This window comes from Bufo gargarizans, chromosome 1 (assembly GCF_014858855.1).
Source record: "Bufo gargarizans isolate SCDJY-AF-19 chromosome 1, ASM1485885v1, whole genome shotgun sequence".
Lineage (NCBI taxonomy): Eukaryota > Metazoa > Chordata > Amphibia > Anura > Bufonidae > Bufo > Bufo gargarizans.
Window position 1 is genome coordinate 387755826 of NC_058080.1, and position 12879 is coordinate 387768704.

At 39.9% G+C, this 12879-nt stretch overlaps 1 protein-coding gene across 3 annotated transcripts in view; it reads left to right on the forward strand.

The window, feature by feature from the left end:
- The window catches only part of ANO8 (anoctamin 8), a 108670-nt gene that overhangs the window by 88111 nt on the left and 7680 nt on the right, over window positions 1–12879 (forward strand). For 2 of the 3 annotated variants that reach the window (XM_044285613.1, XM_044285627.1), the window contains 3 exons: window positions 945–1676; window positions 10552–10743; window positions 10979–11110. In XM_044285613.1, the coding sequence (XP_044141548.1) occupies window positions 945–1676; window positions 10552–10743; window positions 10979–11110 (1056 nt within the window). The remainder of the gene's footprint in view (window positions 1–944; window positions 1677–10551; window positions 10744–10978; window positions 11111–12879) is intronic. The other variant, XM_044285622.1, reaches the window with a different exon arrangement.

Sequence of the window (12879 nt, forward strand, 5' to 3'; positions counted from 1 at the left end):
AGAACTGCTACAGTTTCATGAGTAGCTTGAAGGAGTAAATGAGACCTGTGTTTTAACTTGCCTTTTAAGATTATTGATGGAGACAGTGATTAAAGCAGGTTGGGAGGATTAAAAATATTTGGATCGGGTGCACAGAGAGACAGAAGTTAATTACCTACATTACACTCTCCTGTCTCTACTTGGACCATTTCTAAGCACTTAGCAGAACAAAACTTGTGGGGTAATTTATCAAACTGGTGTAAAGTAGAACTGGCTTAGTTGCCCATAGCAACCAGATTTCTCCTTTCATTTTCCAAAGGAGCTCTTAAAATAAAGGGTGGAATCTGATTGGTTTCTAGGGGAAACTAAGCCAGTTTTACTTTACACCTGTTTGATAAATGACCCCATTGGTGTCTGTCACCCATAGTAGTGATACGAGGGACACTAACAGTTTGGCGATATGTGCAGGACATTTAAATTGAAGTTCCAGTACCCGTAGAATAAAATTTGTTTTTTACTGTAGATCCATTAAAAAGTAAGTATCTTGTAAGTGTCCAAATACAGTGTGTCAGTAGTGTCCATAGATGTCAATCCACATACCAAAATCCATCAGACAATCTGTAGAAACCCAACTGTACTGAAGTATACAGGAAAGATTATTATTCTCTCTCTCTCTCTTTCTTTCTTTCTTTCTTTCTTTTTCTTTTTTTTTTTTTTTTAATCCATAGGTAGACATTTTGTATGGCACTATTTAGTACTCACTTGGATACAGAGCTGTATTGGTATCTACCCTGTACATAGAGGGTGTTGAATTTTTTTTTAAGATTCATTTACCATATTTATCATGATTGCAGTTAAAAAGGGACTAATGTTGACAAAATTTGTTGTGGTATGTTGAAGTGTGAACAAGCCTTATCAACTTACCAGACCCAATATAATGATTTTTTAAAATTTCTTTGCCATAGATGCTGGCCACACTCCTGGTCATACGTCAGTTCCTACAGAATGTGAAGGAAGTTGCGCAACCCCACTTGTACCAGAAAGTGCAGCAAGGAGAAATTAATCCAAGATCTATTATGCTCTTTGTCCGGTATGCATTAAGGAGGCTTGTGCAGAAGTATGCACTCCCTCAGCGGCCTGCAAGGACACCTGGGGATCCTCTAGAGCCTGGTTTTGGAAATCGGAAGAAATGCTTAAACGGAGGTTGTGGTGTGCCAGAGGAGGAGGAGGAAGGAGTCTCTGAAGAGGAAGAGTTAGAAGAAGAAAGCTTTATGGATTGTGGACTGAAACTGAAGAGGGTTAGCTTTTTAGAAAAAGAGGGAAGGCGTGTGGAAGAGTGCATATTGTCTCAGCAGGATGATGATATTGGCTTTTTACAGGAAGGGAGTCCTACTCTTGTGGAGAAAGGCAGTGACCCAGCATCGGTTTTCCAGTTAGAAGATGATGAAGATGATGAGAAAGAGGTTAGTGGGGAGCTGCAAGATATTGAGGAACCGGAAGCTGCTGTAAAGCTGAGGCCACATAAAAGAAGAAAGAAGAGGCTTAATGTTGAGCAGATGTTGAGCAGGGAAGGCGATGAAGAAGAAGAAGAAAATGTAAGAAAGCATAAAAGAGAATCCTGGATGGACCCTCCAGAAGACCATTGTACTACAAAGCTCACACAAGCAGAGGTTGAAAGTTGCATGAAGAAGTATGAGGTAAGACTTGGTGAGGCCACATTATATGAGAATAAAAGCACGCGTCCAGCACTTGCGTTTGTCCTAACCTAGATAATGCCACCCCATGACCACTTGCAACACTACTAAATAGTGAATGAATAATATTGCCCTACTACTAAATAAACATACTGTATAAAGACAACTTTTATCCCATACAGTAGTAGGGTTTTAATTAAATTTTTTATGAGGTGAAGTGGGCTAATATTGCAATTCTGCCATTGTTTTTTTTATTTTTATTTTGTATGGGGTTTTCCATGTGGTATATTTGATAAGATAATTTTATTCTGTGGGTTGATACGGTTATGGCGATACCAAATTTATATTGTTTTATTCATGGTATACCACTTTTATATCATAAAATCACTTTTTGTTCAACCTTTTTACATATTTTTTTTTTTTTTGCATCACCAAATCAAAGATCCAGAACTTTGATTTTTCCATCAATGTAAATGTATGAGAGATTGTGTGGTGGTTTTTTTTTTTTTTTTTTTTTGCAAGACTGGCTGTAATTTATGCCGGTACAATTTTGGGGTCTATATGACTTTTTGAGCGTGAAGTGGGCAAAAATTGCATTTTTGTCAGTGTTTTAATTTTTTTATGGGGTTCTCTGTGTGGTATATTTGATATGATAATTTTATTCTGTGGGTTGATACGGTTATGGCGACACCAAATTTTTTGTTTTTTAATGTTCATGTTCTACCACTTTTATATCATAAAATCACTTTTTGTTAAACATTTTTTTTTTGCATTAGCAAAATCTAAGACCCATAACTTATTTATTTTCCCGTCAAAATAGTTGTATGAGGGCTTATTTTTTGCGGGATAGGCTGTAGTTTTTATTGGTATCGGTTTTTGGGATGCATATGACTTTTTGATCGCTTTTTAAAATTATCATTGTTTTTTATTTTTATTTTGTACAGCATTCACGACGCAAGATTAGTACCATGATCAATTTATACATTTTTACTTTTATTTTAATTTTTTCACAATCTTGAAGATCCACTGGGGCTGATGGCTGTACTATACTTTGCAATGCTCTTGCATTGCAAAGTATAATGCTATCAGTTTTACACTGATAGATGGCAATACTGGATGCCTTTGCAAGGTGTCCGGTTGCCATGGCAACCATCAGGATGCTGCAGCCCGATGGTTTGAAGAGGCTTGCCCTCTAACACCATGGATGCCGCTGACCGCAGCATCTCAGGGGTTACAGTAGTGTCAGCATACAGCTGCCACTCGCTGCTGATGGCGGTGGCTCAGGAACGGACCCGCCACCATCACAAATAGCAGGGGGGGGGGCTCACCAGGGGCAGGGGGGTCAAATGAGGGCAGGGCCGGCATGGAGTAAACATGGCCAGAACGTATGGAGCACGGCTGACACAGATGGGGCACCCAGACAGCAGGGAGCAGCAGGCAGGAAATCAAGGGGCAGACAGGACACATAGGGGGCAGAAAGCGAGGCTTGGAGCAGAGTGCAGATCAGAGCCTGAAACTGGCACTGTTACACTGCCGCGATCCGATTGCTTAGTCTGCACAGACTAACCAAATCGGAGAGATCGCCGCGATCGCTGTGATTGGTCCATCTGCAGTAATGGACCAATCACAGTGCATTGATGCGATTTAGGGAGGTACTGTGTGTCAGTGATGGCCAGTTTGCAGTGTTTGCCGACGAACACATGCGATCTGCCATCTTTATTCCCAAGGACTTACCTCTGCATCACCGGGCTTGGGAATAAAGATGGCAGATCGCATGTGTTCGTCGGCGAACTTTGCGAACTGGCCATCACTGCTGTGTGTACTCCTTTTCTGATAATCTCAATTCCTGTCAGGGAAGTGATCAGAGAAGGAGCTATAGTCACAATTCAGTCACCAGTGGTTTAAGCCCTTTTAACCCCTTCAGTGCCAAATGGCTGCTCTTCTGTGCCCCAATCAGTGACACACATAAGTAACCCCTTCAGTGCCGATTTGCCACTCTTCTGTGCCTGTCACTCCAGCCTGTCTGTCAAGACACCTGTCACTCCAGCCTGTCTGTCCGTTGAGACACCTGTCACACACTCCTAAGTTACATTAAAAAAAATTAACCCTGTCACTGTGTGCCATCCTCCTGTGTGTACATACTAGTGTCCTGTGCTTGAGTGGCACCATTCTGTAAAATATAAGTCTCCTATGCCACATGTGAATTTGTGCCGCCTATAATTGTAAAAAAAAATACATTAATTAACCCCTTTTCTGCCCCAATGAGGATATTGGCACTACTCTGTGCCCCGTACTAGACCCATGTATATAATTTTCTGCCTCCTGAGGCTCATCGCCAGCCATCTGTGACACCTGTTAATAACTGCCAAGTGACTCGGGGAGTTTTTATCCTAAAGGATATACAGGATTTTAGTTTGTTATTCAATAAATAAAAAAAGAGTGGAAGAATCACTGGTCCACTTCAAAGGCCGATCACATTTCCGCCAGTACCTGCCCAATAAAAGGGCTAGGTATGGCGTGAAGTTGTATAAGGCCTGTGAAAGTGTATCCGGGTATACATTGCACTTTCGTATTTACGAGGGAAAAGATTCGAAAATCGAGCTACCCAATTGTCCCCCGGTTCTGGGTATAGGTGGGAAGCTGTACCACGGATACCATCTATATTTGGACAACTTTTACAATAGTGTCCCTCTCCTGAAGTGCCTTGCTGCCACAGCATAGGCACGTGGCACAATTAGACAAAACCAAAAAGGGCTCCCTAAATCCTTTATAGACCAGACAGTGCGTCGTGGGGAAAAGCAGGGCTGTTTGCTCAGAATATTTGATGTTGCTAAAATACAAGGACAAATGGGATGTTCTTGTCCATGCAAATCAATCCACCCCAGTCCCAGTCCGAGGAACCACAGAGCAGAACACCAAGCCTGTGTGTATCAAGGATTACAAACAGTTCATGGGTGGAGTGGATCCTTCAGACCAGGTACTACAGCCCCACAGTGCGTTAAGAACAGCTGGTCATGGGGGGACCTTCTTGGAATTTCAGGAAAAAATAATTTAAAAAAATAGATTTTTGGTGTTCAGGAAGGAAAGGGCACCATTTCAGTCAGCAGTGCTTCTGGGGTCTCAAGAATATTACATGTGCAGCATTTCCCTGGAGTACTCTCCCTCCCCTCCCCCTCAGAAAAAAAAAGGCGTCGAGTTTGTTCAGTTAAAGGGATTAGGAAAGACACCACTTACTACTGTTAGACCTGCCCCTCTAAACTGGGCCTCTGCATTGGAGAGTGCTCTCAAGTTTATCACACCTCCACTGATATCCATTAAGTTAATTTCATTTTTGTGGTTTTCACACCTCAGGGTGTCTTCAAATGCGACATGGTGCCTGAAAATTATTCCAGCAAAATCTGCCCTTCAAAAGCCACACAGTGTTCCTCTCATTCTGAGCCCTGCTGTGCGCCTATATAGCAGGCTACAAGCACATATGGGGTGTTTCCTGAATGGGGAGAAAATGGGGAACATATAATGGGGTGCATTTTCTCCTTTAACCCCTTGTGAAAGTGAAATATTGGGGTCTGCTAGTAATTTTTCATTTTCAGAAATGTGTGCTTAGAAGTCTTTTAACAAGTGCTTCTGCCTTCTGCTAGACGCCTGTTTGCTGAAAAGTACCCTTTCCACCACTTAAAATGTTCATACTGGGGTGCTCTTTCCAAAATGGCATCACTTCTTGGGGTTTTTAATTTCTGGGGACCTCAGGAATCTTTTAAATGCGACATAGCACCTAAAATTAATGTCTGCCAATTCAGGTCAGCAAAATCCATTTTTTGCAGTTGTTTGACTCTAGAGCCCTGCTGTCAGCGCATACATCATTTTTTATTTTTTTTTAGCACATATTAGGTGTTGCAGTATTTGGGGGGAAATGGGGAACAAAATTTAGGGTGCATTTTGTCCTGTTACCCTTTGGGAAAGTGAAAAATGTGAGTGTAAAGCAACTTTTTCTGGAAACCTTTTTAATTTTTCCTTTTCACCGCTAAGTGTTTCCTAATTCTGTGAAATGCCTGATGGGTCAAAGTGCTCACCACACACCTTGAAACAGTGTAGGGTGTAGTTTTTTGAATGGGGTCCCTTTTTGGGGGTTTCCACTGTAGGGCCACCTCAGGGTGTCTTCATATGTGACATAGCTCCCAATTACCATTCCAGCTAAATCCACTCTCCAAAAGCCATATGGTGCTCCTTCCACTCTAAAGCCTGCTGTGCGCCCATATATCAGTTTTTGAGCACACATGGGGTTTTTCTGTAAACTCCAGATTTAGGGTAATATATTTTGAGTTTTGTTTGGCAGTTAACTCTTGATGTGTTGCAGAAAAAATAGATTAAAATTTATAATCTGCTAAAAAAAGAGAAATTTAGAAATGTCATTCCCATTTTCCTTTAATTCTTGTGGCACACCAAAAGGGTTAGCAACGTTTTGAATAGCTTGAGGGGTGTAGTTTTTAAAATGGGGTGATTTATGGGTGGTTTCTAATATGTAAGCCCCAGAAAGTGACTTCATAACTAACTGGTCCTGAAAAAGTTGTTTTTTGGAAATTTCCCCAAAAAATTAAGATTTGCTTCTAAACTTCTAAGCCTTCTAACGTCCCAAAAAATAAAATGTAATTTTCAAAATGATCCAAACATGAAGTAGAAATATGGGGAATGTAAAGTAATAACTCGTTTTGGAGGTATTACTATCTATTATAAAAGTACAGAAATTAAAATTTGGAAATTTGCTATTTTTTCGTAATTTTTTGTAAATTTGCTATTTATTTTTTTTTATAAATAAAAATTAAATATTTTGACTCGATTTTGCAACTGTCATGAAGTACAATATATGACGAGAAAACAATCTCAGAATGGCCTGGATAAGTAAAAGTGTTATTACCACATAAAGTGACATGTCAGATTTGCAAAATTAGGCTGCGTCCTGAAGGTGAAAAATGACTGTGTCCTGAAGGGGTTAAAAACTACGGCCCATCCCGCAAAAATGAGCCCCCACTCAACAAAAAAAAAAAAAAAAGCTATGGCTCTTAAAATCTTCTTCAGCAAAATCCATGTTAGAAAATGCTGATGCCGCTTCTTTACTTTTGAATTCTGTTGTCTGCTCATACAGCAGTTTACGACCACATATGGGGTGTTACTGTATTCAGGAGAAGATGGGTAAAAAATTATGGGGTACTTTTTCTCCTGTTATCCCATTTTTGGGCGTAAGCGACTTTTTCTTGTAAAAAATATCTGTTTGCATTATTCATAAAAAAAAAAAAGTCTAAGGTCAAAACGGATCCGTCTTGACTTACATTGAAAGTCAATAGGGGACAGCTCCGTTTTCAATTGCACCATATTGTGTCAGTGAAAAACGGATTCGTCCTCATTGACTTACATTGTAAGTCTAGACGGATCCGTTAGGCTCCGCAAAGTCAGACTGTCACCAAAACGCTGCAAGCTGCGTTTTAGTGACCGTCTAAAAAACGCAACGGAGACCACACGCAGCGAAATTGATGCATTCTGAACTGACCCTTATCTATTCAGAATGCATTGGGGCTTAACTGATCCGGTTTGGGCCGCTTGTGAGAGCTCTGTAACGGATCTCACAAGCGGACCCAGAAACGCCAGTGTGAAAGTAGCCTTATTTGAGGTGTGTAGTTTCCGAAATAGGGTCACTTTTTGGGGGTTTCTACTGTAGGGGTGCCTTAGTGTGACTTCAAATATGACACGACACCCAAAAGCCATCCCAGCAAAATCTGTTCGTCAAAAACCATATGTTGCTCTTTTCCTTCTGAACCCTGCTGTGTGCCCATACAGCTGTTTACGAACATAAATGGGGTGTTTTTGTAAATCGCAGAATCGGGGTAATAAATATTGAGGTTCGTTTTATTGTTAACCCTTGCTGTGTTATAGGAAAAGTTGGATTAAAATTAAAAATCTGCACAAAAACTGAAATCTGAAAATTTCACCTCCATTTTCCTTTAATTCTTGTGAAACACCTAAAGGGTTAGCATAGTTTGTAAAGCCAGTTTTAAATAATTTGAGGGGTGTAGTTTCTAAAAATTTATTGGTGGTTTCTATTATGTGAGGACCTCAAAATGACTTTAGAACTGAACTGGTTCTTGAAAAAGTCGGTTTTGAAAATTTTATAGAAAATTAGAAAAATTGCTTCTTAAATTCTTGTAACGTCCTAAAAAAATAAAATTTAAATTTCAAAATGATGCCAACATAAAGTAGACATATAGGTAATCTTAAAAACGATCTAATAAAGGTATCACTATATTTAAGGCTGATAAATTCAAATTTAGAGAATTGAATTTATTTCCAAATTCTCAGTAAAAAATTTTTTTTATCATATAAAGGTAAAACATACCGACCCAAATTTGCCCCTAACATCAAGTACGAGATGTCACAAGAAAACTTTCTCAGAATGGCTCAGATAAATAAAAGCGTGCCAAAGTTATTTGCACCTAAAGTGACACATGTCACATTTGCAAAATTAGTCCTGGTTACAAAGGTGAAAAATTGTGTTTTATAAAAATAAAAAAAATTCACATGTAAAAAAAATTTTTTCCTTTAATGAAGTCATTTTAAAATTTTGAAAGATAGAAGAAAATAAAAAAAAAGATTGCCGCATCCGTAAAAACAAATATAGTGAGTTTCTAATGATGATTTTCTTACTGCATTCAGATGAGGTAAAAGTATGAAAAATGTTTTTATCCTCTGTCCGTGCTATTTTCCAGTCAGGCTTGAAGTCAAGGTAACCGCGCCCCTTCCCTCTACTTTGCCTGTGACTGACAGACGGCTGTTCGGCAAAGCCAGCCGAACTTTTGTGCATAAGTGCTGTAAGTCACAGAGAAGGAGACGCAGTTACCTTGACTTGAAGCAAGGAGGCCACTGCCCCCTTGACCTCAAGCGTGACTGGAAAATAGCGCGGATGGAGGATAAAGGAAAGTTTTTCATACTTCTGCCTCATCAGAATGCAGTAAGAAAATAATCATTCGAAACTCACTGCCGGCTACTTGAAGGCTGACCGTATGGGGTGTTTTTTTTTTCCCGCTGACCGGTTCCCTTTAAAATCAGATAGCGACACACATCCCTTTTTTCTAATATGTTTTTATTTGATTGATTATATATTTTTTTATTTTTTTTTATTTCCTGAACATGATTTTGGGGGCTGCCATGTTGACTGAGCTGTTAAAGATCGCCCATATTAAACCAGGCACATAACCTGGTAGGGGTGATCCTGCAGTTTAAAATGATACCTTCCTCTTCACTGTCGGCGCTACGGTTGTTGATAAAATCATACTTTTTATTTCTTTGCTGGCAGGCAATTTTGAGCACCAGGAGGCAGGCTTTTTCAGTACGAGCACCGCTGTGCAACGCCTACCAACGTCTAAACACAGCTGCCATTTATGCCAGAAAGCTGTTGGATCCCATTATAGTCGATAGGGATGTGCAGAAACTGCAGGATTTAGAATATTTTTCAATGGCATATTCCCTTTAAAGCTAAATCAGATTTCTCAAACATTGTGCAACATTTGATAAATTCAGACCAAATTATGCCAATGCAGACTCCTGTAAAACTGATTTCAAACTTTCCACTTATGATAAACCCCCCTCCCTCCCCCTTTGTTTTTCCTAAAAACACCTTTGGGGACATTTATTAAGACCAGGAGCTGGTGTAGATATCCACTATAATTCATCCCAGTTTCCTGGCATAGATTATAATAAATGTATGGGGCTGGCTATAGCTGCCCATGCACTGCCCCACTCAAAAAAGTGGTGAGCACAGCTCCAATCCCCCAAAAATTGCTAAATTCTGCGCAACCATAGTGTGCTCCAAACGTTGGGACTTTTTATGCCATTTAATGGGTGTTGTACAGGGGATGATAAATGTCCTCGTATGTGTGAAACAACCTTTTATTCCTTTCTCCTTTTTATTAAGCATTGCATACACTTTCTCATACACTAGTACATGTATTTTATTTCAGTTTTTGTAGTGTTCACTCTTTTTCTTTTCTATAAATCACAGTCTTACTGCTAGCAGGATTTCTGCTTTCACCAATTGTAAACTTGAAACTTTTTTTTCTGATGTTATAGCGATGCCCTCTAGTGGTGTCCATCTTTAAACCCTGTGCATTTGGTTGTAAATAATAAACAATTATAAACCATTACTTTTAAGCAAGGCTTATTTAGTTTCATTGATGCTACTGCGAAGGAGTGTTTCTAAGCTGGAATCTCTCTCTCACACACACAATTTTTTGTAAAGTTTTTTTTTAAAAGCGGAATTCAAGGACTTTATTATTTTGAATGTTAAAACGTATGTACACTTTTACAAAACTTTACGGAATAAGCTGCCATATTTGTATAAAAGTTGTTGGACTGTATAATTATGACTAGTATGCTGCATTTTTAGCAGTTTCCCCTTCTGCAGACTACATCTATAATTCTCAGCAGTCCCTGAGCTGGTGGGTGGAGCCTAGCTGCTATGATGTCTGCTCATAGACTAGACCTAGAGAATGGAGACTCTGGTCCCTAAATCACTCAGAAGGCCATATATTGGACATTATAGAAATTACTGAGCAGCAGTGATCTGAATAATGCACTTGGGATGAGCTATAATGCTTACGATTAGCTGCTCTAGTTTCTGACTGTGTTTCTCTGTTTATCGCTTACTGCAGATCACTCCCCCTCTACTCTCCAAAGACTTAGTTACATTATTACATATGCTGAAAAAAGACACAGATTTGACAAGTTCAGCCTTTCTTCTCCTTTATGCCATATTAGTTATTAATTATGTGTTCTTCATTGTTTTCTGGTGTCGTATAACGTTATCTCACAATTATCCATGTGTTTTCCCTAGGATACCTTCCAAGACTATCAAGAAATGTTTGTGCAGTTTGGCTATGTGGTCCTCTTCTCATCTGCTTTTCCCCTCGCAGCCGTGTGTGCCCTTGTCAATAACATTATTGAAATCCGCAGTGATGCCTTCAAGCTGTGCAGTGGACTTCAGAGACCATTTGGTCGCCGTGTGGATGGTATAGGACAGTGGCAAGTAAGGAGCTGGTGGGTGTGGACAACAGCAAGTGATTTCTAAAGAAAGGGGTTTCATGTCCTTTTACTAGTACTAGAATGGGCAGGTTGATGTGCTATAGCTTTATTTACAGTGATGGCATTATTCAGTGGCTTATAACTAAATATCTGTTAACAAATTAAACTTAAAAAACAAAGCCTTTTGTTCAACAAACATGGTTATGTTTGAGGGTAAGGTTTGTGTCTTTCTCTTGCAGAATGTGATGGAAGCAATGGGTGTCATTGCCATTATTGTGAATTGTTACCTGATTGGACAGTGTGGGCAGCTTCAGAGATTAATACCATGGCTTGGTCCTGAATCTGCCATCATATTTATTGTTGTCTTAGAGGTATGTAACCATGTCTTATGTGCCTAATGGGAATACAAAAGGTAGATATCTTGTAATCCTAAACAAATGCTGCATATTCAGTCATTTGTTGAAAAAGGTTGTCAAGCCCCTTGAAATTAGTTTTAGTAAAACTTAGAATGGTATAAAATATCTTCTATAATACGTGAGTATTATCATTATTATTTACTTTAAAGCACCATTTAAAGGGTTCTCTGGGACTTAAGTATTGATTACGTATCCTAAGGAGGCAGGTCTGACTCCCAGCACTTGACCGATAAGCTGTCTACAGGATCTCGGGCACTGGAACCACTACACAGATCGGTCCACTGTGTAGTAGCCATGTCCGGTTACTGCAGCACTACTCCCATTCACTTGAATGTGAGCAGCACTGCATTAACCAGAGTGGCCCAACATAGTGGAAAGAGCTAGGTAGTACTGGTGCCTGGTTCCAGTGCTGAAGCCCTTCCCTTGAAGCTAATCGGCAAGGGTCTGACTCCCAACACCCTGCAAATCTAATGTTGATGACCTATCCTAAGGATACGTATAAATCAAACAGTGGTGGCAGCATCTCCCATAATTTCATCTTTATTGAGGACTTCACAGCATACACAAAATTAGCAACGTTTCAGCTGTGCAACAGCCTTTGTCAAGCTTGACAAAGGCTGTTGCACAGCCGAAACATTGCTAATTTTGTGTATGCTGTGAAGTCCTCAATAAAGATGAAATGACGGGAGATGCTGCCACCGCTGTTTGATTTATACGTATTTTCTGGCTGATTGGATCCGCAGCCGGTTCGGGGCTGCTGCATCTTCCTTTAAGAAGTACGGACCATTGAGTGCTGTTCCTGCACACTTGATTCTACTATCCTAAGGATACGTCATTCATACTTAGGTTTTGGAATGCTCCTTTAATTACAGTGCACTGTTAATATGAAATGGTTTACATACATAGTATAATACAAAAACAAGTATACTAAACATGAGTGATAGACTGGTACAGAGGGAGAGAGGACTCTGCCTGTGAGGGTTTACAATCTTCACGGGAGTGGGAAATAGGCGACTGTGGAAGCTCAGATAGTATTGTAGTGGCATCAGGGTTTATTGTAGGCTTTCCTGAAGAGATGGGTTTTTCATGTTGCTTTTGAAGGTTTGGATGTTGGGAGAAATTCTCTATGACCCCACATGAGTTTTAGTGTGGCTGATGCATGGGAGAATTCTTGTGTGAGGAGAAGACAAGTGGAGACCAAAGAGGTTGTGGAAAGATCAATTACAGTAGGTGCTGAGAGGTTGTGGGAAATTAGTTCAGATATGTGTGGATGGACTTGTATGTTGTAGTTAATATTTAGTACTGAGTTTGCTGGGTAATGAGGAGCCAGTGGAAAGATTGGCAGAGGCAAGAGAAACGAGTGGAGAGATATATTAACCAGGCACCAGAGTTGAAGTTGGATTGAAGGGGCACACAGAAGTTATATGTGAGGCCACAGAGAAGGATGTTGCAGTAGTCTAGATGGGAAATGATGAGGGCATGCACTAGCTTTATTTGTTGACTTGGTTACATACTCTACATGTATGTCACATGTTGCTAAGGGGTCAGAAATATGTACACTTCTGGTTTATATTAAAGGGTTTGGCCACTGTTGATGAATAGGTTTGTAAAATGACTGTATGACACTAATATACCCTTTACTAAAATTGCCACCTTGTTGACCATGTCTTTTGTGATGTCTACACAGAGGTCTTGTCCATAAAATGGTTGCTAATGGAGGGTCA